General features: G+C 32.0%; 2 protein-coding genes across 2 annotated transcripts; one reads left to right on the forward strand and one right to left on the reverse strand.

Annotated features, from left to right (window-relative positions):
• Positions 1 to 2986: 2986 nt before the first annotated feature.
• On the reverse strand, positions 2987 to 9476 carry LOC112754509 (lysophospholipid acyltransferase LPEAT2). The gene is made up of 14 exons (XM_025802169.3): positions 8786 to 9476; positions 7326 to 7506; positions 7163 to 7222; positions 6407 to 6570; positions 6246 to 6309; positions 6074 to 6139; positions 5690 to 5785; positions 5458 to 5502; positions 5148 to 5218; positions 4963 to 5029; positions 4676 to 4726; positions 4398 to 4508; positions 4248 to 4295; positions 2987 to 3674 (listed from the first exon to the last, which is right to left on the reverse strand). Exons 1-14 carry the CDS (start codon positions 9211 to 9213, stop codon positions 3510 to 3512), a joined length of 1617 nt encoding a protein of 538 aa, XP_025657954.1. The 5' UTR covers positions 9214 to 9476; the 3' UTR covers positions 2987 to 3509.
• An 8203-nt stretch (positions 9477 to 17679) lies between these two features.
• On the forward strand, positions 17680 to 22261 carry LOC112728935 (subtilisin-like protease SBT4.14). Its single transcript, XM_029290403.2, has 11 exons — positions 17680 to 17898; positions 17978 to 18069; positions 18300 to 18397; positions 18518 to 18661; positions 19079 to 19184; positions 19459 to 19972; positions 20151 to 20248; positions 20350 to 20574; positions 20734 to 20842; positions 20934 to 21147; positions 21625 to 22261. The coding sequence occupies exons 1-11, from the start codon at positions 17800 to 17802 to the stop codon at positions 22155 to 22157; spliced, it is 2232 nt and encodes a 743-aa protein (XP_029146236.1). The 5' UTR covers positions 17680 to 17799; the 3' UTR covers positions 22158 to 22261.
• Positions 22262 to 23962: the final 1701 nt, after the last annotated feature.

Consider the following 23962-nt stretch of genomic DNA (forward strand, 5'->3'; position numbering starts at 1 on the left):
AGGGGTGTTTGAACAGTTCCCGACATGGACATAGTTGACGACGTTCCCGATAGGCGACGGGTTGACAGGAGAGCTCGGGTAGGAACACGGCGTAGCGACCGGGAGTGGAGGTGGCTTGACCATGCTATAGAGGAGGGTAAGCAGGCAGGGAGGGCTCGTGGAGGAGCACGGCGTCGTGGCGGGCGACGGAGAGGGGCTGCAGTGCTCCATATTGGGGGTGATCATCGTGACGATGCCGTTGCTGGGGGTGCTGCTCACGGTGGTGTTATACCCGATGCTGGCGGAGCTGCTGGAGAGTTACATGACTCGGTTATGGGACATCCTTCGGGTCATGTTGACGCTGGACTGGGGGAGGGGCCTCTCGGAGATTACTTTGTCGGTGTTCCCGGCGACGATCATACACTACATGAGAGTACACCATGGGTCAGTCCGGGCACCATGTATTCAGACTTTCTTGCCGATGATGGTCTTGATGCCGAGTACGGAGGGGACCACTTCCTTGACGAGATCACTGCCATCATGCAGGAGGATAAAGCTGCCCGTCGAGTTGGTCAGACTTCGGGGTCACAGGCACATTTAGATATAGATCTGAATTAGCCTCCATCCGTGCCTCAGACTGAACATTTTGCCCTGGGCGGTACACCACCATCAGCAGCTTGTGCTGGATCACAGTCAGTTGTCGGGCCTTTTTCATCCCGACCGTTACATATCCAGCCACTCCAGGATGATGAGGAGGATGACATAGAGGATGAGGAGCTGCTGATCCGGAGAGGTCACAGGACATGGGTTCCTCGACGTTACTTCACCGGATCGCACCTTTTTAGATGATTTGTGTTGTCTGCTATTTGTTATATACTTATGTTTATGTATTTCCGTTATCACTGTTCTATGTACTAGTCATTTACTTTAGCAGATGATGTCTGTATGTTTACTAGTGGTTACATTGTATCAGGCACTATGAGAACTATGTTACTTTGCTTATTTATATTAGTTCCGTTACTTACCTTGCATAATCCGTTAAATTAGAGAATCCTTTTCAATGTTTATGCTACGTACTTTTTGAGAGCAACTCACGTTCATCACATATATACACAGGCCTCGAACACACTAATTCGAAACAACCAAAGTTGAACTATATACACATAATTCGAATCAAGTTGATTCGAACTTCCCTTTGACACTAAAAAGACATAATTCAAATTAATATGATTCGAATTCTCCTAGGTCACGTTTGCCTACTAGTTCGAATCGACTTGATTCGATTTATGCTTCCTTAATTCGAATATAATTGATTCGAATTACTTGCTTTTGGAGTTCGAATCATGTTGATTCGAATTATATATATTTGCACTTTGGTGGATTGCTGAAAAAAAATCTTGTTTTGGCTGATTTAGAAAATAAAAATCTCTCTTTGGTTTATTTAGGTTTTTTACCCTAAAATTCACTTAACAAAATATAACAAAAACTAACCATTCTCTAAAATTAAAGTATAACCATAATCAATACTAATATTGTCTAATAACACCAAATATTTAACACAATATTATATATTAATCTAAAGTCTTATACATTTTAAACATAAAAATTAACTTATAAATTTATAATGACTAATAACACAAAATATTAAGGTTTACAATATTTAAATTCCACATAAGAATAGCCATCATCCATCACTAATAACACAAAATATTAATTGTGTATGATGACTGGGCTGAGTTCGGGTGGCTCGAACTATGGCTCGGACCCGACCCGAAATAATGATCGAATCTATATTTAAGACCCTTACTCGACCCTAGATCCGATGAAATCACACTAAATTAGCCCCTAAAATGTTTAGAAATGGGTGAGTCTTTGAGTCAGGTCAGACCATGTACACCCCTAGTTCAAATTTACAATATGAGACCAGATGGAGACTATTTTTTTCTTTTGAGGGGTGGGGGGAGGAGGTGGTGTGATTTAGTTAAAAAAAATTGAATCGCAAGCACTGCCTAGAAGAAGTATTTAAATGTTTATAGAAAATTACGTTTTATTAACGATGTATTTTTTTCAAAATACTTCAAACATTGATTTGAAGTGCTACTAAAAACCTAGATGAATTTAAGGTTGAATGTGAGATCTAAACACTTTTAGATAAAATTTTTGATTTATTCGTTTAGATAAACAAAAGTTTCGATGTTTTCCACAATAAAAAGTACTTATAAGAGATTTTTATATTTAAATTAGCAAAAATTTTAATAAATTTTTAATGAAATTAGAATACAAAAATACCTGTGTGTTAGAATATTTATAAAATAACAATGTGAAAGTTATTTTTTAAAAATGACTTCTGAATATCATAAATAAATACTTTTTTTCGGTGTGCAAAATTATTTCCCTATATTTAGAGTGATTATCACTTGGAGCTTGGAAGTGATATTCAAAGCAGTGGAAAAATGTCTAACTTACTCTCTATATCGGATCGGATACGGATTTCAGAAATCTATTTTAAAATTGATTTGGCCCATATAGATTAGGCCACATGAATTAGATTTGACACTATTAAACCGACCTTGTCAAATCTAATTTCGAATATAACTTATCTGTTAGGAGGAGCGTGGCCCTGTTGGCCCGACTTATATTCTTTAGGCTGATGTATGAACAAACATATTGTAATTCACTTGACAATTTCTATTCTCTCATTTATTTATCCAATGATCAACTTAAATATTCTCATTCATTATATGTGAAAATCTAAAGTAACATGTGAACAAGTATCGATTTAAATTGACTGAAATAATTTAGCTAGTCAAATTTCTGATAATAGGATTGAATGCATAAATGCTAGCGATTTTATGGGATAAAATAATATTTCTTTTAGTTAAAAAAAATTTGTTCATTTTGACCCATAAAAGGCCCAGTTGATCAAACTAGCAAAATGTAGACTGAAAAAGAAGATCAAATTAATTACTTGAAAAAAGAAAAACTAAAAAAAGTGACCAAAGATGAATAAACATAAAGAATCAATTGCATTAGTTTTCTTGTCATCACAAACAAAAACAAAAAATTACATTAGTCTTTTTTTTTTCCAGGAAACTAACCAGTCACATGTTTGAAAATACACTGTTGACCAAAAAATTATACCCACAATATTTGTTACAAACAAAAAGAGATTCACACATTGGTTCAAATTTCAAACCTTACATGATCTAAAATTGACCCTTGAATGCCACTATGATCCCTGAACCAAAACTCAAAACGTTGTGTTAGATCAGTTTGTTTGATCACAACACCAAGGACCAGCTGAAATTTATGTGTAATACTCACCTTGTTAATATGAGGCAGCAAAACACAGATTTGTTGACCAAATTATTAGGGTTCTATGAGTAATTAATCAGGGCATGTTAAAAATAATAAAAGAAAAAGAAAAAAAAAGAAACTTGTGCACTCTAATTTTTTTTTTTTCTCTTATGTTTTGTGTACTAAAAGAACAAACACCCTATAATGGCAAGAGTTTCTTTGTAATCCACAAATCATACTATTTCTAGAACTCCATTATTGCCACCACACTCCTTGTGTTGAAGGTGAGGTGTAAGAAATGCAATGAGAAGAGGGTTTTTCTTGAGGCATGAATGAAAATCATCCTTGGTTATTCTTCCATCATTGTCATCATCAAATAACATAAAAAGCTCATGAACCTGCAAATAACAAAAGTTACCATCATTAAAATTTAAATAAGGACAACTTATCATGTAAAATGTTTCCTTTATAGACTATGCTACGTGTACACCAAAATCAACCACCAAAGTCCGCCACTAGTATCAAATAGATGCTAAAATACAAATGCACGTGGAAAATAAATTAAATCACACATGTAGTTATACACAAATACATTGGTGGCTGATTTTAGTGACTGATTTTGGTGTACGAATAGCATTTTTGTTCTGTATATATATAATCGTGTATTGTCATGCCAGCGAAATCTGACTAATCCAGCTCAAGAAATTGTTGCTGCCTTTCTCAGCACTAATGATTTCTTTCCATTCCTATGACTCGAACTCGAGACTATTAGGACAGGGAGGAGCTTGCCTACCACCCAACCAACACAATGTTGGTTTGACTTTTATGATATAATGACTTTGATTAAACAACAACAACAATAACAAAGATTTTGGGTTATATGGATCAAATAACGCCATTGAGCCCTATCATGTATCATATCTATAGTGAGACTGATTAAACGACTTGTATACTAAATCAATGCGAGTTACCTCATTCTCATTCCAGCTTGGGATGGCATGTTGCATGAAGTCTTGCAACTGGAATTAAAATGAATTGCAAAGAACAAGGAAGTTAGAGTTAGGCTAGTGTAAATATAGTAAATGGAAATAGCCAAATAAGAGTATAAAAGATCATGGTACTTCTTGTTCTACAATGTAGCCCTTTACTGCACTGCTGCATTCCGCAAATGCTTCTTCGCAAGCTTGATGGAATCCTCGATGCTTCATGACGTAAGAAGATCCGTACAAGAACTGGAAGCAACATAAAAGCACGTGGATAAGATGTCGTGTCATTAATCTGAACTAAATTTGCAGAAGTAGTTCTCTTTGGCTTAAAAACTAGTACAGATGTAAAATGCAGAAAAGCTACTCCTAGTTTTCGATATAGCAAAGAAAAAGAGTAGAATGAACAGAATCACCTGTCTAAACGTTATTGAGCCGCACTTCTCCACATCAATGAATGCAAACATCTGTAATCAAATATAATCAACATGCAAATGAAAAGGCAGAAAAATAGTTGGAAGATGGAGATTGAAATGAACCTCATCAAGCAAAAAGCGAAATGGAGCAGAGAAATGTTAGTTTTGAAATTAGAAGACAAGACATGATATTGCAGAATTCGAGAGGTAATTTATCTTAAACACACAAGGGTCAGAACTCCGAATCTTGAGGGGATTTTGATAGAAAATTATTAAATAAACTTTACCTTTTCGGATAAAGGGCATGCCTTAAGTCTTAAAACCTTCAAGAAGTTATGATATTGAACTCGACCGCTGCAACCAAGACATGGGTATCATTAGTTTCCACAAATATAAGATTGGATTATACCACAAACTGTAGCCATTAACAGTTGAAATGACAATTTAACTTTGATATTTGTGACAATAGTACCTGGGATCAGGATTCATAGCCAAGAATTTATCTAGGAATTCAACAGCTTCCAAGCTTCTGATATGAAATAACTGAAAAGATATAAAGTCTCTTTTTATCTCTCTTTCCACTATTGGTAAGTCTATAGCAGTATCATTTTTAAAAATGAATTAAACAGCATAAAATGTTTAACCTAAAAAGCCTACTTGCGTAGGCTGAAGGAGAACATAATTTTATGGGGACTAGTGAATGACGGCAAATAGAAAGGAAAAATTAAAGTTTCTAGGAGAAAATACAACATAATTAAGGTTTATTAGTTTTATGGACTTACTGATTCCAGCGTCGCCATTTCAACCATAAAACTTGAGGGGTTTTCCTGCACAAGTCCATAACCATGATTAGTTCAGTACCTGGGTTGCAGTTACAAACAGAGAGAAAAGTATAACTACCACAAAATCTATGGAAGGCATATAATAAATTTTATAGCCAAAAAGCAATTTAGTAACTAGGAAAAATACATAACAATATTTATAACCAATAAATCAATAGTTAAAAAAACACACCTGTTTTGCTTCTTGTGCTTTCATATAAAGCATTATGTCTCCATAAGTGTGTCCAGTTTGGACAACGTTCATCGCAGATGCAATAGCACGGCAAGCCTGCATTTATCCACATATTATTAGTAGGCAAAGTTTAGGAGGCCAGCAATTTTATTGAATTTTGGCCAGCATGTAACCAGCAGAGAAAGGTGAGCCATTGGATGAAATCTCACACCAATCTCACACCATCAAATCATCATTGATGGCTAGTTGATGGCTAACAATCACAAAAATTGCTGGCCCCTAGCATTGTTCTTATTAGTATAGAGGAGCAAATAATCAACAAATCATCCAGTATAAAGTCCTTTGATAATGCATGAAAGCATAAAACAAAACAGGAAGACTCACCCTCTCACGAAAGTGGACTGCAGTTTCTTTATCATGCAGGGGTGAAATGACAGGAAGATATTCTACCTGTTCAATTTGAGATCAAATTTATGTGCTATTTCACAAATGATAAGTTCCCATGCAATAGGACATTAACCAGTGAAAAGAAAAATTCAATCTGTAAGAGGGTAACCTCGAAGAAGTTGTGGAATTGAGTGAACATCCTGAACATAAGCTTTCCCAAAGAAACATTACCCCTACACAAATTTGCATACCACATAAAATGTCAGTGACAATCTATTGCTGCAAATAATGGAAACAAAATTCAAGGGTCTTCGTAAACAAACTGCTTACCAAGATTGATCAAAGTGTACATGAGGATAGCGAACAATTACAGGCTGGATTGGGTAACCGGGGATGAATGCACCAAGTTGGAAGGAGATAAGGCTCCTGCCATTAGTTGTGGTTCCCTCAGGAAATAGCAGTACTCGAGGAAATCTATTGCAGGAAGCCCTTCTCTGTTATTCAGATCCTTGAAAGCAGATTTATGTATCAAATGGCTTATAAATTGATAAGTTACATGCAGCAATTTCATGCCCAAGCATCTAGTGTTTAGCCTCTAATTCCTATTAGTTCGAAAATTCTTGCATCTTTCTATTCAGTTTCGAAACCTGAATCAGATATAATTTTATCTAACTTCATCTCTGAAGATCCCTTCCATTTACTTGGCAACTAAAGTTTTCATAACTTACAGACACCTTAATCATTTATGCTGCACAGTGTAGCCTGAAACATATTGCTTGTACAACTCCTACTTGATGTTATTTCTTTATATATTTATATTTATTCTGTAAGGAAAGGTATACTTCTACTTTGCCACATACGAACATAAACTTCTATCATTAAGTAGTATCTCCCTGAGTTTTAACCAAATAGCCCTTTCATAAACTTTGCAGATGCTTGGTGTAAAAATAGGGGCATCAGAGGAACATATGTGAAGAAGATAGCAAATTGAGCATCAATCAACCACCAAATCAACAACCAAGGAACAAATACAAGTCTAAGATACAGATAAAACAACGGTAAGCAAGCTAACAGAAATGTTTTTACCTTTATTTCCTTGACGGCATGTTTTCTTGATGATGGTGAGAACCTGTCGACATATATGACCTGAAAGCATAAAAAGTGGGGAGAAAAAAGAAAGGACAAACAGCTGAATGGTGTGTACTCTTTAACTGAGCATACGGAAAGTGTAACCATGAAATGAAATTACCTGCATTGCTCTAATAATGGTGCCAACAAAAGGTAGTGCATCATGAGACTCTGATGCTACAATGGTTGGAAATAATTCATAGAAATAGAAGATAGGTTCAATGTAGGATACGTGATTAGATACAATTATCGGTGCAACTTCCCTTGGTGCAGGTCTTCCCTTCCGCTTTATCCACTGATAGCTGCAATGAGCAGAAGGAGAAAAGAGTGAACTACAAGTTGATATATTTATGTTATACAACACTGAAATCAACCCTATAGAAAAGAAACTAACCCAACACCTCAATGTATCTTTCATTCGAAAAAACAACACAAGTACATTTTTTTTAGTTCTGGCTTCCAAACTTATTTCCTGCATAAGCCATCAAAAACTATACAGGGAATATTCAATTCTAATGTGTTCCCTTTCATTCAACATAACATCACAAGGAAGTGCAGAATAGGAGGTAGAAGGAGAACGAATGGTGTATTGTAGTATATAATATAACAATGAAAGCAAAGTTATTTTGAAACACAGACAAAATGTGGAGTTTTCTAATCTATCAACCAAAATAGCAAGTATGTATAACTATTTGCATGATATTTGAGATAATAATTATGATACTCAACCACTTTTAACAACTTGGTAATGCATAGTTGGACCACAATATATAAAAAGGAAAAAGAAGAAAAAGTACACTAGAAGTGTTTCACTAAATCCAATCAATAATTCATGAATTGGAATATTGAAAATTTACATCCCCCATTTCCTTAATGGTATAAGTCAAGTCCTTGATCCTAAATTTAGTTTTGTCATTTGCTCCTTTTCCTCACCTAACAACTGAAGTTTTTACCTTCATATTACAACGTAACAAGTAAGTTAGAGCAATGATTACATTACATTCACTCTAATGCCAAATCAACGTGCTTAAAAAGAACAAATTAAATCAAATGAAATAAATGATTAGACAAACTCTAGTGCCACATCAACGTCTTGTGTCATAAACAAGATAAAGTGACCTAACCACAATCAATATGTACTAGCTAGTAGTATCACCTAACCTAACTTAAATAAGATCTTAACTCAAAAAATCAAATAAAGACAACAACTTAAGAGAGAAAGAACAGGGGAAGAGGGGGATCAAAATTCAGTGATGATATGCATCTATGCATTACATCACCCTACCTAAGTTCAAGGGGAATTTACAAAGTTGACTAAGATCTTAGCTAAGAAAAACAACACCACCGAAAAGGAAAACGAGATAAAACAAAAATCAAATCAATCAGCACTAAGAGATCTTAGTTCCTAAATAGCCCATTCAACTCAAAACAAAGTACAGTTAAGTCTAAAACACTTCATATAACTGAAATCAGATTAGTTGATTCCAAACACTAACGATCAACACGGACAGACATAAAAAAAAAAAAAAAAATCAAATTTTGAGCTGAAGCCAAGTCAAAGTCTGAAAATCAAAGATATACCCAAAAGAGAAGAGGATCCATCTGGCGCAAATCCTTGTAACCCACATGAGCCTGCACCTCCACTTAGGCATGGGGTTCTCCTTGTCCTTCCACCCTTCCAACGCCAACCTCGTTGCAATATACCCAACAGCAAGGCACAATCCGAAAAGCACAAGCCTGAGAATCGCAATTGGCAAGCACAGAAGCATCTTCAACCACTCGTAGACTCCCTCAATATTCGGCGTGTTGTTCTTGAACGGGTCAACGGTCATCGGAACCGGCACAGTCAACGCTTCACTCTCATCGCATCCCAGAAAAGTAAAAGGATTCCCTCCGGCGGTGCCGGAAAGTGGAGCTGCGGAAGTGGTGTCGGCGGCGGGGAGTGGGTCGACGGTGAGGATGAGATGATCGGAGGTGATGAGAGGGGAGGTTATATCGTGGTTCGGCATTGGAGGGGTGTAGGGATACGCCAATGGATTGAAGAAAGTGGACACACGGAAAGAACAAGGAAGAAGAAGAAGAAGAGGAGAAAAAGAAGAGGGAAAAAGAAACAAAAACGAAAAGCGTTAACAGTTGTTTTGTTGTGTTTTGAGCATCTTTTTGAGGATTCCGTGTTTATGGTTTAAATAGATGGAAGAGGTGTAAGAGCCAAGTGTGCATGTGATTGCGATGTTTCCATTTTCCATGTGAGACTCCATTTTTATGTTTAACCGAGTTTGGTAACAACTCAAGGTTGTCATTTTATATAAAATTGATATTATTTAAAAATTATAAAATTTTAATGTATACTTAAATTTTTTTATTTTTTTATTGGTTTGTAAATATTTTATTGAGTGCGATAATTAATCTAAAAATTTAAATTTTTTATATTTAAAGTAAAATTTAAATTCTCTAAAAGGGAATGAATTTAATCATACTAATGTTATGTATAATTTTATGAGTCTTGTTATATATTTTTTTAACTTTTTTTGGTAATCAAGTTTAATCAAGTTGGTTTAAATTCAACAAAAATTAATGTTATTAGTGAGAATGTAAATACACGCTTTAACTATTTCTATTAACGTAAACATTTTCGTATTCGATCATTCTCCTCTTCCTTCTACTCTTATTCTTCTTCTTTTTTTTTGCCTTTCTCCTTTCTTTCTTCGCGTTTTTTCTTTTTTTTTTTTACATTTTTTTCGTTGCCGTTTTTTATTGTTATCATTATTATTGTAATTTTTTTCTTTTTCTCCTCTTCTTTCTAATGATTTTGCAACATTATATATTTATTCTTCTTCTTTATTTGTTTTTTTTTCTGCTTTTATTCTTGTTGAGAGAATAAAATAAGAAGAATTATGAAAAGGTACTAAAGAGAAGATGAACAAGAAAAGAAAAAGAAGAAGATGATGATTTAAAGAAGAATAAAGAGTAGGAGAAATTTTGAGTTATGTAAAATTTATCAGAAAATAACATCGAAATTTTGGTGCATTCTGGATTTAAATAAGGTGCATTTAATTGGTGCTTGTTTTGAACTAAGTTTGTTTGTGTGGCGTCATAAAAAGAAGACGATGATGATGACAATAACGATAACGATGATCATGATCATGATGATGGAGAAAGAGGAGGAGATAAAGGTGGTAGTGTGGTGGTGGTGACGACGACGATTACGAAAGAGAAAGATGAGAAAAAAGGAGGAGGAGAAGAAGGAAAAATAGCAACATCACAGGTCACTACAAGAAATGCACTAAGTATCGTTGGATTTATCGCCGCACATTAGCGTTATCTTTACTGTTGTATTTAGCGACGGATTTGATGTGAAATTCGTCATGCCAAATAATTACAGTTGATAGCCGCTTCCGCTGGTAAAGTCACAGGTAACTTTTGGTAGGAAACCACAACAAATAGGCACCAAATTTAGCGTCGGAATTATCGACGGAAGAATCCGATGATAGACATATTTAATGGAACGTTGCGTTTTGGTGATCCGTACCGCGTTACCATTATAAATATCCATCAATAAATTCGACGATAACCGTGTCCTAAATTGGAACCGAAAACTCTCTCTCCCTTCATTTCGAACTCACTCTCTCTCTCTCTAACCTCTCACCTTCCTCTCTCTTTCTAACAACTCTCTCTCTCTAACCTTCTCATCTTTTCTCCCCATCAACCTCCTCCGCTGCTACTGCTGCAAATGCCCTTGCTACGTTGCTGTCAGCTTGGACTTAACAGAGAAGTTGGAGCAGTTCGATCAGTTGCTACAGCAGATGAAGGAATACAACCAGTAGATGCGCGCTGGAGGGGCACCGACGGCAACACCTGCTCTTCCGCCTCAACAAGGGGACCACGACGCCGCCGCTGACGACGAAGAAGATTATCGGAACCTGTAGGAATTAGGATTTTATGCATTTTTGTTTGTCTACTTCATTGTATTCTACATTTGTGACATTTTATTGTATTCAGACCGTTTATTTTTTAATAAAATAAGTTGTTAATTTCTGCTAACTTTAAATTTCTGGCAATAATTTTGTTAACAAGAGTCTACTAATTTTGGCTTAGCTGTGCTAAAAAATAAAATATAAAAAAATATTTATTATCAGATTTATCGTCGGATTTTGACGTCTAAACACGTGAAATGTCGCCAAAGTTATCATCGGATGTATCTGACGGTAACCATCAACACAATCTCGCCAAATTCATTGAAAAATCGATAAAAAATTTACCGATAATTAGTATTAGAAGAAAAAATCTGCCGGTAAATAATTTTTTAAAAATGTTTATACTGTCAATTTAAAGACAACAATAAATTCGACGATAATTCTTTTATCGGTGGAATTGATAAATTTGACAACAAATTTGATGGCACTTAACACATTTTTAGTAGTGCGTGAGAAAAAGAAAAAAAAATACTAAAAAAAAGGAGGAGCAAGCAGAAAAAAAGAAAAAAAAAAAGAAAAAGCATGATGCTTAAGTATTTTTGTTGTTATGGTGAGTTTTATTGTAATTTCATTTATAAATTTATTGATTTATATAGACATATATAAAAGGATATCATGTATATATAAAGTCTTAAATTTGTTATTGTTAATGTCGTACTAAAGTTAAAGATTTTATGTAAATAATTAGAAAAAATAATGGATTTAAAATAAAAATATTAGTGTTGTGAGAAAATTTTGTCTTAACATTAGGCCAACTTAATGGTTATTTATCTCTAATTATCTCTTTTTTTTTCGGTGGTTTTGTCCCATTGAATTTTCTATTAAGAGTTTTTAAAGAGACTAAGAAATGTGAAGCCGTATATTTTTATCGTTGGTGATGGATTTTCTGTATTTGTTTATCCATTTTGGGTTTAAACTTTTCAATAATAATTTTCGAAAAAAAAAGACAACCTTATGTAATTTATTCCATTTTTATTTAAATTATTAATATTTGAAATTATTTTGTTTTAAAGAAATTTCAATCAACTATGACCCACCGATTCAAACAAAAGAAAACCATACTTTTCAAATCGTTATTAAATTTAAATTTTATCTGGCTATGAAATTAAAGGAACTATATATACACTTTTTTTTTTCTTACATGAAAAGATTTTGCTTAAATTAATATCTTAGACTAAAAGTTAATGGAATTATTGCAAGAGAGCATGATCTAGCCACGTGATGTGTGCTTCCTTTCAATGTGCAATGGATGTGACTCTCTTCCTAATATGTTTTGACCACATTTTCAGATATAGAAATAACAATGCTTAAAAAAAAGGTTAATTATTCACTAATAGTTATTTTATATTATTATCGAATCAAATTTTAATTTTTTAAAAATTATTTAGATAATAAGTAAAAGAATTATATTATTTGATGTGATCTGATCAAATGTTAAAAAAATTATACTGTTATTGAATTAAAAAATATAATTATTTTTTGTTATAATATCTCTCATGACTAATGTTGCCGTAAAAAAGTAGCGGCTATGAAATTTTTCTTTATTTACTTGACTTTACACACACTACCAAAAATCCCAGCTCGTTCGTTATTTCATGATTTTGTGAGAATATTTGTCTGTTCATTATTTATCATCGTCCCACCTAACTTTAAAGGTAATTAAAAAAGTAATTGTCATTATGGCATGAAATATATAAATATAAAGCTAAGGTTGTAATAATGGAATAATATCTTAATTGCATATTTAATCATTTTGCATCAGTAGGGATTACTAAATAAGATTCAAGTAAATATTAATTACTCCTAACAAGATAATTAATCAACTTTTTCCTCGTTTAGTAATTAGGAAAATATTCAAAAAGTTGATATTATTAGAAATATAGTAAAAGAAATCTCTTGTTTAATAAATATATGAAGATATATACATGAAGCTCAGATCATAGTTTGTTCAATAATTTTTCTTGTCATATTTCATTTGATATTAATATATATAATTTTCATAGCATTATTAATAGGTTGACAATTTTAATTTTATTGTTTATTTATTTATTTAAATACACCCTGAGAAATGAGTGAGCCCACTTTCACGTTGAATATGAAAGGAAATTGACATGGCCTTGTCCACATGCTTTTTACAACTTTAAAGGAACTAAGCAATGCCTCAATTCTCGGCTAAGGTATCGGAATCTAAACAAGTCGGCACAAAAAATAAAATAAAATCATTTTCATAAAAACTATAACACAAACTAATATAATATTTGGGTGGTGCTCAAAACACATGGGATACACTTCTTAAGTTCTTATGGACATAATTTATCCTTAGCTTTTTTTTTTCTTTGATACGTGGCTTAAAACTTTACGGAGGGTATTATTATTAACTGAAATATATATTTCTACCCGTATTATTGAGATTTTTTATTTTAATAAATAAATAAATTACCGAAATAAATAATTTAAAAAATATTTACCGAAATAAATATTTTTCTCTTATTTCGTTTATATTGTAAACGAGATAATTTTGTATGTATCTCATTTACCGTGTAAACGAGATAAAATAGACAGACGCGACATGTGTATATCTCGTTTGTGCAAACGACATATACATCATAAATGAGATATATGTATTTAAAAAAAATAGAAATAATAAAAAATATTAATAATATTAATAATCCAAAATTTTTAAAAGGCAATTAGTACATAAAAAAATAGGTAGAGAGATTAAAATGGATAAATTTGATCAATTAATACTCAAAAAAATTGATGGAATAATGAGAAGAGAATTGAAACGGTTATCTCTCATTTTTTTTTTGAGATATATATTGAAACTAGATATATGTATATTTCATTTACACACGTGTTGCATACTTTTCTCTTATCTCGAAATACATACAAAATTATCTCGTTTACACCGTAAATAAATATGAGGAAAATATTTATTTCGGTAAATATTTTTAAATTTATTTATTTTGGTAATTATTATATTTATTTAATTTATAAAAAAATCCGTATTATTAAATGTGTAGTTAGTTCTATTATTATTATAATAATAAATTTGAATGTTTACACCCACAAAAGAAACATGCTCTCTTGTACTAACTCGATTGTCATTCTCTTCCATAATAATAATAATAATAATAATGGCCTCTAGCTATATATACTTTAATTTCCTAATTGAGCACTCATATATATAGTTCTTTAGAGTTGTACCAATATGTTATTTCTTCAATATTATATAACGAGTTAGATGATATTTAATTTGTTAAAGTGTCATGATTATTGTGGGTGTGTTATCCATCACTTTAGGGTACACACTCAAATTTGGTTATTATCTTATTCATTGCTCTAACTTTTTTCTTTCTTAGCCAACCATAATGATATAAATGGTCATAGAATTGAGAGAAAACAGACTTGATATTTGTGTATTGATCATTGAACTAATTAAGATTATTAATTGTGATGTATCCGTTAGCAGTCCTATTATACAATAACCGAATAACTAACTTTAAATAATGAATATTCCAAGGGCTAAAGTATAATGAAAATTCTATAATTTTGAATTATATTAATCTAGTTACTAGCCAACATGGTTGACTCATATGTATATGTATATATATAACAACAATGTGAATAAGAGAATTCTTTTTTTTTTTTCAGCATTTCCCTTTTTTTTTTTAATTTTGTTTGGTCTATATTTTCAGTCATGGTTGCCCTATCTTATGCAAGAAATATGGTATGGGCTGGTTCATTTATTGGCCCAATAAAATTCAACCCACCTAAAAAGGTCAGCGGATTTTTTTTTGTTAAATGGAAAATCGAACTAAACAAAATCTCATTTATGAACAAACAAAAGTATTGCTTTCACTTCTTCCCTTTCTTTGTTTCAATTTTAATTTTAATCTCACAAAACAATCAAAGAAGGAGAATGTTGTGTTGTAAACTATGAACAAGAATATGTGTCGGAGATGACCATGAAAAAACGTCAAATAGGGAGAAAAGAAAATAGGAGAAGGGGAAGAAGAATAAACCATCGAGAATCGGGTTTTTATTTATTTATTTATTTTGGAATTAAAATCAAAGGATAAAATTATTATTTTCAATTATGTGTTGCTAATATTCTTTAGAATTAAATACAATATTAGACACTATATTAATGTTACACCTATACACAAATACACAAATACATATATGTTATATTTATATTTTAAATGTCTATGTCTCAATATTCAAAACATATACAAATCAAATAGAGTCTTAATTTACAAATCATTTAATTAAATTTATCCTTTTAAATGATTATTTATACGGTAATTATAAAAAATTATTTTTAACATAATAATTCATAAATTAAATATACGTGTAAAATCTATTTTACTGTTAATATATCATAAAATATTTAAAGAGACAAAATTAATTCTAAAATAGTTGAAATAATATTATGCATGTATTGATGTTCAGAGTTATCAGTCATACAACGGTAACAAAAAAGTTACTAAAACAAAGTCACAAAACATAGCATAGCCGATTTTGTCTTCTAATTGAGCTACTCTATTATGCTTTGAGTTAAGCCAGCTTACAATCCAATTTGCATTTGGAGGGAACCAATTCATTACTGCTAGCATACTTGAAATTTTAAACAAAATATAAATATTATGCATCAAAACCCCAATATTATTACGCAGTAAAAAAATCTAAAAACTTTGCAATGACTTTTAATACTATAGAAAAAGGTGTTAGTTACTTTGAAAATGTTGCTGAACATGACAAGTTCTTGCTGTAAAACAAGCCCTGCTGAAGAGCAACCAAAAGAAGCCATCAAACACAGCTTCTGAATTATGTTCTGTGTTTTTTATGAGAGAATTAAGGTTTTTTTTAATGTTTTTCCTTAAAATAACAAAAATTTTCCAGCTCGTGTGACTTTGTGACAACCCCATCAATTTATCCCTTCCTGCACCTCAGAATCAAAAGGATTTTTTTATAAGTTGGACTTTTGGGTGGCACTGAAAAAATTTAAGTAGGAATATAAATAAATAAAAATGATTGATTTTCTTCTTTTAAAAAAAGAAAAAAAAATAAGTAAATGAATAAAGGTTTTTATGTGAGCCACTCTGAGTCGTGATCATCTAAATAAATAAATGAATAGAGGTTGGAAACTAAAAATGGTTTTTGACTTTTTGCAGTAGTTTAAAGGATTATGAGATGAGAATTAATTTTAAAGATGTTTCTGCTAATCAGTCTAGCCTTTGATTGTAGTTAGTTTAAGTTTAAATTCAAATGAGGTTGCCTCACATGGCTTACTTTTCATATTTTTTTTTTTGCTGAAAAAGAATTCCCCAAAAAAGAAAAGAATAAATAATAAAATGCATATGTTCGTTTATACGATGTTTTGAGGAAAAGCATATATAGGTTGGTGCAGAAGAAGCACAACATTTATATCTATCTACATCTTATTTCAATAAATTTAATGCAACAATGTTAGCTTCTCAACCATATAGTTTTCATACATGATAAATAGCAACACGTAAAATGGGGCAAATACCATATATTATAATGTCAACTTTGCCTCATTTAGGTTGAATTTCAAGCTAAGCCTCAAAAGTAAAGATAAATAATGACTAGTACATGTTTAACATACATGCTTGAATTTGAATTCAAGAAATAGGATCATAGCTAGGGAGGGAGTTTCATATTATCTTCTTGCTTTGCAAGCAATATAATCTATACAATCTAGATAGTGATACATGTCTTGAAGCTTCTGAACAAATAAGCTTCACAAACTCTTCTGCTTCTCATCTTTTCTTGGATTTTGAAATTGTTTATATTATAGGCCTAATTTCTCTCTATTAATAACTAATTTAGATTATTCAAATTATAAAATATAGGTTTAATTATTCGTCGGTTTCTATAGTTTCACCAAATTTATAATTGTGTTTCTATATTTTTTTTCTTTCAGTTGGGTCTCTACAGGACTTCTAATTTTGTAATTATGTAATTAGACAGTGTAAAAAATGTTAGAGTTAACGAAATATTTGTCTGCAAATTGAAAATACCTACAATTAAAAACTTAATTAGATATTTGACAACATATTTTTTAGGAGGAATATTCTGTTAATTTTAACGTTTTTATACAAAAATGACCTAATTATAAAATTAAAAATAGTGTAGGAACATAATTGAAAAGAAAAAAATATAAGAATTTAATTGTAAATTTAATAAAATTATAGAGACTAACCAAGAGTAACTAAACCTAAAATATATATTATAAGAATTCATAGATAACATAACTGGAACTTAATCTTCATTTAAATTGACTAACTAAAAGTGATAAGGACTAATAATAAACATTATGAAAATGAGAATGTTAATAGAAGTTTCTCCTAAAGAAGCAATCATGTTAGATATACATATAAATTTTACATACATTGACTGTTCTGCCAAAGAAGGAATAAGAAATTCTCTAATCTGTCTTACAAGTTTCCCTTTTACCAAAACACTTGATTTAATTATTTGTATGCAAAGAAGCAAAATGTTTGGAACCTTGATCCTTATCCTTTTTCTTTTGTGATTTCTAATGGTATATAAGCTAAGCTTATTCTTGGAGAATAACATGTCACTGTACTAAAAATGTTTTCACATAAACTTACCAACTTTTCTTCTCTTCTTTGGCTTCCATTGCTTTTGATCCTACTGAGCAATGCTGAAGTTAATGGTGTTGAGCAAAAGGCAATGCTTTTTTCATTGATTATGATATTATTTTGATACTTTTTTTCTTTACTAATGAAGCTAGAATTCTTGTCTGCAGAACTTTTACATTGTTTTCTTAAGAGATCATCCTCTTATTAGAGACAATGCACATGAGGCACATTTAAATGTTCTATCAACTGTTAAAGAAAGGTAGCCTTGTTAATTTTCAACTCTTTCTTGCTCTTCACTCTTCAAATCCGAGCTACTCGGACACTTGTCCCCCTTATCAGACCTTGTTTTTATTGGTCGGATTAGTCGAGTTTCTGATACTAAAGTTAATTAGATAATTGTTGCTCTGTCAAGACCAAAAGATTAGAATAAAATTAAGGCTTGTTCTACTTAGTGTCTCAAATAAATCTCTTTTACTATTTTATTGGCAGCCACATTGAAGCCAAAGAATCCTTGGTATACAGCTACACAAAGAGTTTTAATGCATTTGCTGCTAAACTCTCTGAGGATGAAGCCAAAAAGTTATCTGGCATGTCATATTTTCCACCCATATTCTTTCATATTTGTATAAATAATAGTGTATTATTTGTATAGTCATTTTTTTAACACTTTTTTAGTTTTTAATTTTTGTTTGTTATAAACTGTTTAGCCAAGGATGAAGTGCTTTCAGTGTTTCCAAATCGGTATCACAAACTGCACACAACAAGATCATGGGACTTCATTGGATTACCTTTGACTGCTAAGAGAAAATTGCAGTCAGAGAGTGACACCATTGTAGGGCTTTTGGACACAGGTTCATACTAGCTTTCTTCCTATTCTCATTTTCATTACTTGCATTCCCATGGTTCTTGATGTCAAATATTTTCTCCGTTTCAAAATAACTGTTAGGTGGAAGCTCACACGCAGGTGTCTTCATGTGAATTTATTAGATGATTTGACATGTTTGATTAAATTGTTATTTAACGGCTCTTATCTATCAATTTCACATGAAGACAATTGCATGTGAGTATTCATTTAACTGTTAACTTGCGGAAAGTTGCATGTACTTTAAAATATTAATATATTTGGACTATTTATCCTACCAGGTTGTTTGAATTGACAGTTATTTTGAAACAGAGATAGTAGTACATAAATGGTATTTCTACAACTTAAAAATGTAACTGCTAAACACTGTATCTATGTCTCTTCATATTGGTGATGGTGAGGGTAGGGGTTACTCCAGAGTTTCAAAGCTTCAAGGACAATGGACTTGGTCCTCCACCAGCTAAATGGAAAGGAACTTGTGATCACTTTGCTAATTTTTCAGGCTGCAATAAGTAACATCCCTATCTCTATGTCTTACTTTACTTTCAATGTGTGAATTTGACATATGAATATCAATCTCTAGTGTCTATATCATTGGTTGTCTAATTTTAATTAAAGTATAAGCAACTAAACCTTAGTTTGCTTTGGTTTATTACAAAAGTGGTTGAAAAAATAAACCAACTAAACAAGAACTATTGGACTTAAGCATTAGAATGATACTACTAGTTTTATCTAACTATTGCTGATATATTTGTTTCATTCTCTATGATGATTACAAACTTGAAGCAAGCTTATAGGAGCAAGATACTTCAAGCTTGATAAAATGGAAGATCCAGAAGATATATTGTCTCCCATAGATGTTAATGGGCATGGAACTCACACTTCTTCAACAGCAGCAGGAAGTCTTGTCCCTAAAGCAAGTCTCTTGGGCTTGGCCGAAGGAACTGCTCGCGGCGCAGTTCCATCGGCCAGGCTGGCCATTTACAAGGTCTGCTGGCAGAGCAGTGGATGTGCTGACATGGACTTGTTAGCTGCATTTGAAGCAGCTATCCATGATGGTGTGGATGTCATATCAATTTCAATAGGTGGAGGGGACACAAATTATTTGAAGGACTCCATTGCAATTGGAGCATTTCATGCCATGAGGAATGGCATAATAACTGTGGCCTCGGCCGGAAATGATGGCCCGGCTATGGGGACTGTCACGAATACTGCGCCGTGGATTGTGACAGTTGCAGCTAGTGGCATTGATAGGGAGTTCAAAAGTACTATAGAGTTGGGGAATGGAAAGAATGTTTCTGTAAGTTTTTTCTTTGTTTCTCATTTAGAATTTGATACTAACAAGACTAATTTCACCATAAAAAATGCATAGAGTTTACAATCATATATTTCAGCTGATAAATTGATGTAACTTTTTTTCCTAAGAACTAAAATGATGTCACAAAAATTTGTGTATACCAACTATGATAACTATGCAGGGGGCAGGAGTAACCACTTTTAGTCCAAAACAAAAAGAGTACCCTCTAATCAATGGTGTTGATGCAGCCAAAAACTCTGATAGCATGGACAGTGCTAGGTGAATTTTCTTCATGTTTGTCCATAAAATCTATAGTTAATTAATCTTTGTAAATTGGCAATAAAAAAAACTCAAAAGGAACATTTTAAATGCATTGACAGCTTCTGTTTTGAAGACTCTTTAGACCCAAAAAAGGTGAAAGGAAAGATTGTATACTGCAAACAAGGAACTGGTGGAACTGAAGGTGTTATCAAAGGGTATGGAGGAATTGGAACTATACTTGAAAATGAACAATTTCCTGAAGTTGCCCAAATTTTCATGGCTCCTGCTACTATTGTTAATACTACCATAGGTCAAAGTATTACCACTTATATAAAGTCAACAAGGTATAACAATTTTATCATTAAGTTTCTTCTAAACAAAGAATTTTCGCTTACAGATATCTGCTGTCATCCCAGAGAATAAATTTCGCCTTTAATTTAATCATTTTCGTCAACTTGTAATAACTATTTAACAATATTGGATGAATTTGTTGTCCAATTAAGATCACCATCAGCAGTGATACTTAAGAGCCATGAAGTAAAAAGACCAGCTCCATTTACTGCTTCATTTTCATCAAGGGGTCCAAATCCAGGTTCCAAAAACATTCTCAAGGTACCATTTAGTTGCATATATAATAGTACATTTTCATGCATTATTATTTATAGTTTCTAGACTTTGGATGAATTAATAAAATTTGATGCAGCCTGATATAGCAGCACCTGGAGTTAACATATTGGCATCTTATACACTAAGGAAATCAATAACTGGTTTGAAAGGAGATACTCAATTCTCAGAATTCACTCTAATGTCAGGAACTTCCATGTCATGCCCTCATGTTGCTGGAGTAGCAGCATATGTCAAATCTTTTCACCCGGATTGGACTCCTGCTGCTATCAGATCTGCCATTATTACCACAGGTGAAAATTGTTAAGAAAAATTTTGATTTTAAAGTATTTTGAACCTATAAAAACAAGTTAGTCTAGAGTAAATGTTTAATTTGGTCTTCGAAAATCGAAATTGCAAGTATGCTTTATTTTAGTCTCTAGAAGATGAACTATTTGGTCAAAAATTAGAAGCAGACAAGTCTTATTACTCCAAGATTAGATAATTAGTAATCTTGTTTTAAAGCAGACTCAAAAGACCAACCATATTAAGATTGAATTTTTGCTAATGTTTGAATGATTTCACACGATATATCTTTAAAATAATGATGGTTGATTAATATTCAACCAATTAATGATTGAAATACCTTACAAAATATAAGTTACAAATTGAGGTGTTATCTTAATGCAAACAAACTAAATATTTATGCAAAACCTGAATGCCTTGTGCCTCAAGTCATAAACATCATATCTTTTAAGATTGCTTGACTTGCCAATGTTGTTTTCTTGAAGCTAAACCTATGAGCAAGAGAGTTGACAAGGAGGCCGAATTCGCCTTCGGCGCTGGTCAAATAAACCCAACCAAAGCCGTCAACCCCGGTCTAATCTATGACATGGACGACCTTGGTTACATCCAATTCCTATGCCATGAGGGCTACAATGGTTCCAATTTATCAGTACTAGTAGGACACTCTATAAATTGCACCTCTTTGGTACCAGGACTTGGCCATGATGCTATCAACTACCCTACAATACAATTCAATGTGAAAAAAGACAAAGAAACAACCCTTGGTGTGTTTAGGAGAAGAGTGACCAATGTTGGTCCTGTTCCAACAATCTTCAATGCAACCATCACAGCTCCTAAGGGACTGGAAATTACAGTTAAGCCAAGTAGCCTTGTTTTCTCAAAGGCTATGCAACAAAGGAGCTTCAAGGTTGTGGTGAAAGCAAAAACAATGGCAAGCATGAAAGTTGTGTCTGGCTCTCTTGTTTGGAGAAGTCCACGTTACATTGTTAGGAGCCCTATTGTAATCTATAGTCCTTAAAGTTTGACATTTTAATTCGGTTTTATGTGTACATGTTAAATCTGAAATTGTCTAATACATTGTCTTGTGAATAATCAAATGAAAGTGTTAGTTTGTGTTGGTAATGATTTTCCATGATATTCAATTTGATTTCTATATATATGATCAAGAAATTCAGGACAGGGTAGAAGAACCAAATTGAAGTGGCTTACTATAGGGAATTTATTGATCCTATAAGAACAAAAATGATTTATTTAGATACCAGGTACTTTCTACTTTGTATGGTGATTTTTCTAAAAATGTTTTGCTAAAATGTAAAAGAGAAAAAAAATCACCCAAAATGATTTTGTAAGATTAGGATTTAAACCAAACAAAATAGAGAAAATCCAAAATCAGTTATGTGAGAAACTTCGGGAAGGAATTAAAGTAAGAAAACATAAAATTAGAAGACACCACATCCAACTCAAAACTTTTAAATAATAAGTTAATGGGTCTCTCATCTTATAAACTCCTTACTCTTCCTTACTTTCTTTAATATGGGACTAACTTCATACGTTCCTTACACCTGCAACATTAATAAATGTTTTGTAATAATTTCACTCTTAAATGGATATAATTTGAGGGACTAAATGAATTTTATTTTTTTTATTAACTTTTTTTTTTTAGAAACATAAAACAAATGAAAAGAACGTGATGGTTTAGGAGATTAAAAGCATGTTTAAGTATATATAAAAATAGAACTATGATTGAAAAGACATCTATATGGAATGGAGGAGTTGTGTGCATGTTCACTTCACACCCTCAATAATAACTTGCAGCTCGTGAATGAGGAATCCCTTAAATTGAACTCAAAGGAATGGCTAGCTAAAAGTTCTCACAAAGGTCAAACTATACAATGATCACTCACGTAAAATAAATCAAAATTTTATATAAAATTGAAAGAATAAATTAAATACGTAAAATATAAAATTATAACAAGATTTAAATTGTAAAATTATTTGATTTAATCGAATTTTTTTAACAAGATTAACTACCAATTCGATACCTGAAAGATATTATCCATAAAATAGTTCCTAAATGATTTAAAAATACAACAAAAATAAAATATTATATTTTTTTGTAAGTGGCAAAAAATTTTTTGTATTTAACAAACAATTTATCCATTTGATCTGAATTTTTGTGGCAACAAATGTACAAAAAATATCGGAGAAAAATTTAATATTTAAATTTTTCAAAAAAAATGTGGTCATTCACAATTTAAAAAAATCCATTTAACATAAAATTACTAATTTTTAAGAAAAACAAATCTTTTTTTTAATAATGATTAAAAAAATTTGCATCAAAATCTTAACTTTAAAGTCTTTTTTTAGAATATATATTTAATATCTAGTTTTTTTTATCGTATTTTTAAATTTTTAAAAAAAATTATTGGTAGCATTTTTTAAAATTTTTTTTGTCAACAATGTAAACTTTTGGATACTATTTTGATAGTTTATTCTTTTTAAAATTAATTGGTTCACTCAAAATTATAATATTAAAATATTTTAAATATTAAATCGAAATTATACAACAATTGCTGGCTTTGGCTTTTTTATGTATGCCTTACTTAGAAAGCTAGAAATTGGTGTTACAATGATGAAAGCTAGCTATGAGCCTATGACATAAATGTAAGCATGCTAAAAGAGATGTCATGAGAGTGAGAGCTAATGAAAACCAATACTTCAATTATCTGCCACCCCACTTGGAAACATTCTTAAATGATGTTCAGAGGCATAAACCCTTTTGGGGTCTCATTCTGACAATACCATAACTCCACTAACTTGGAA

This window comes from Arachis hypogaea, chromosome 2 (genome assembly GCF_003086295.3).
Source record: "Arachis hypogaea cultivar Tifrunner chromosome 2, arahy.Tifrunner.gnm2.J5K5, whole genome shotgun sequence".
NCBI lineage: Eukaryota > Viridiplantae > Streptophyta > Magnoliopsida > Fabales > Fabaceae > Arachis > Arachis hypogaea.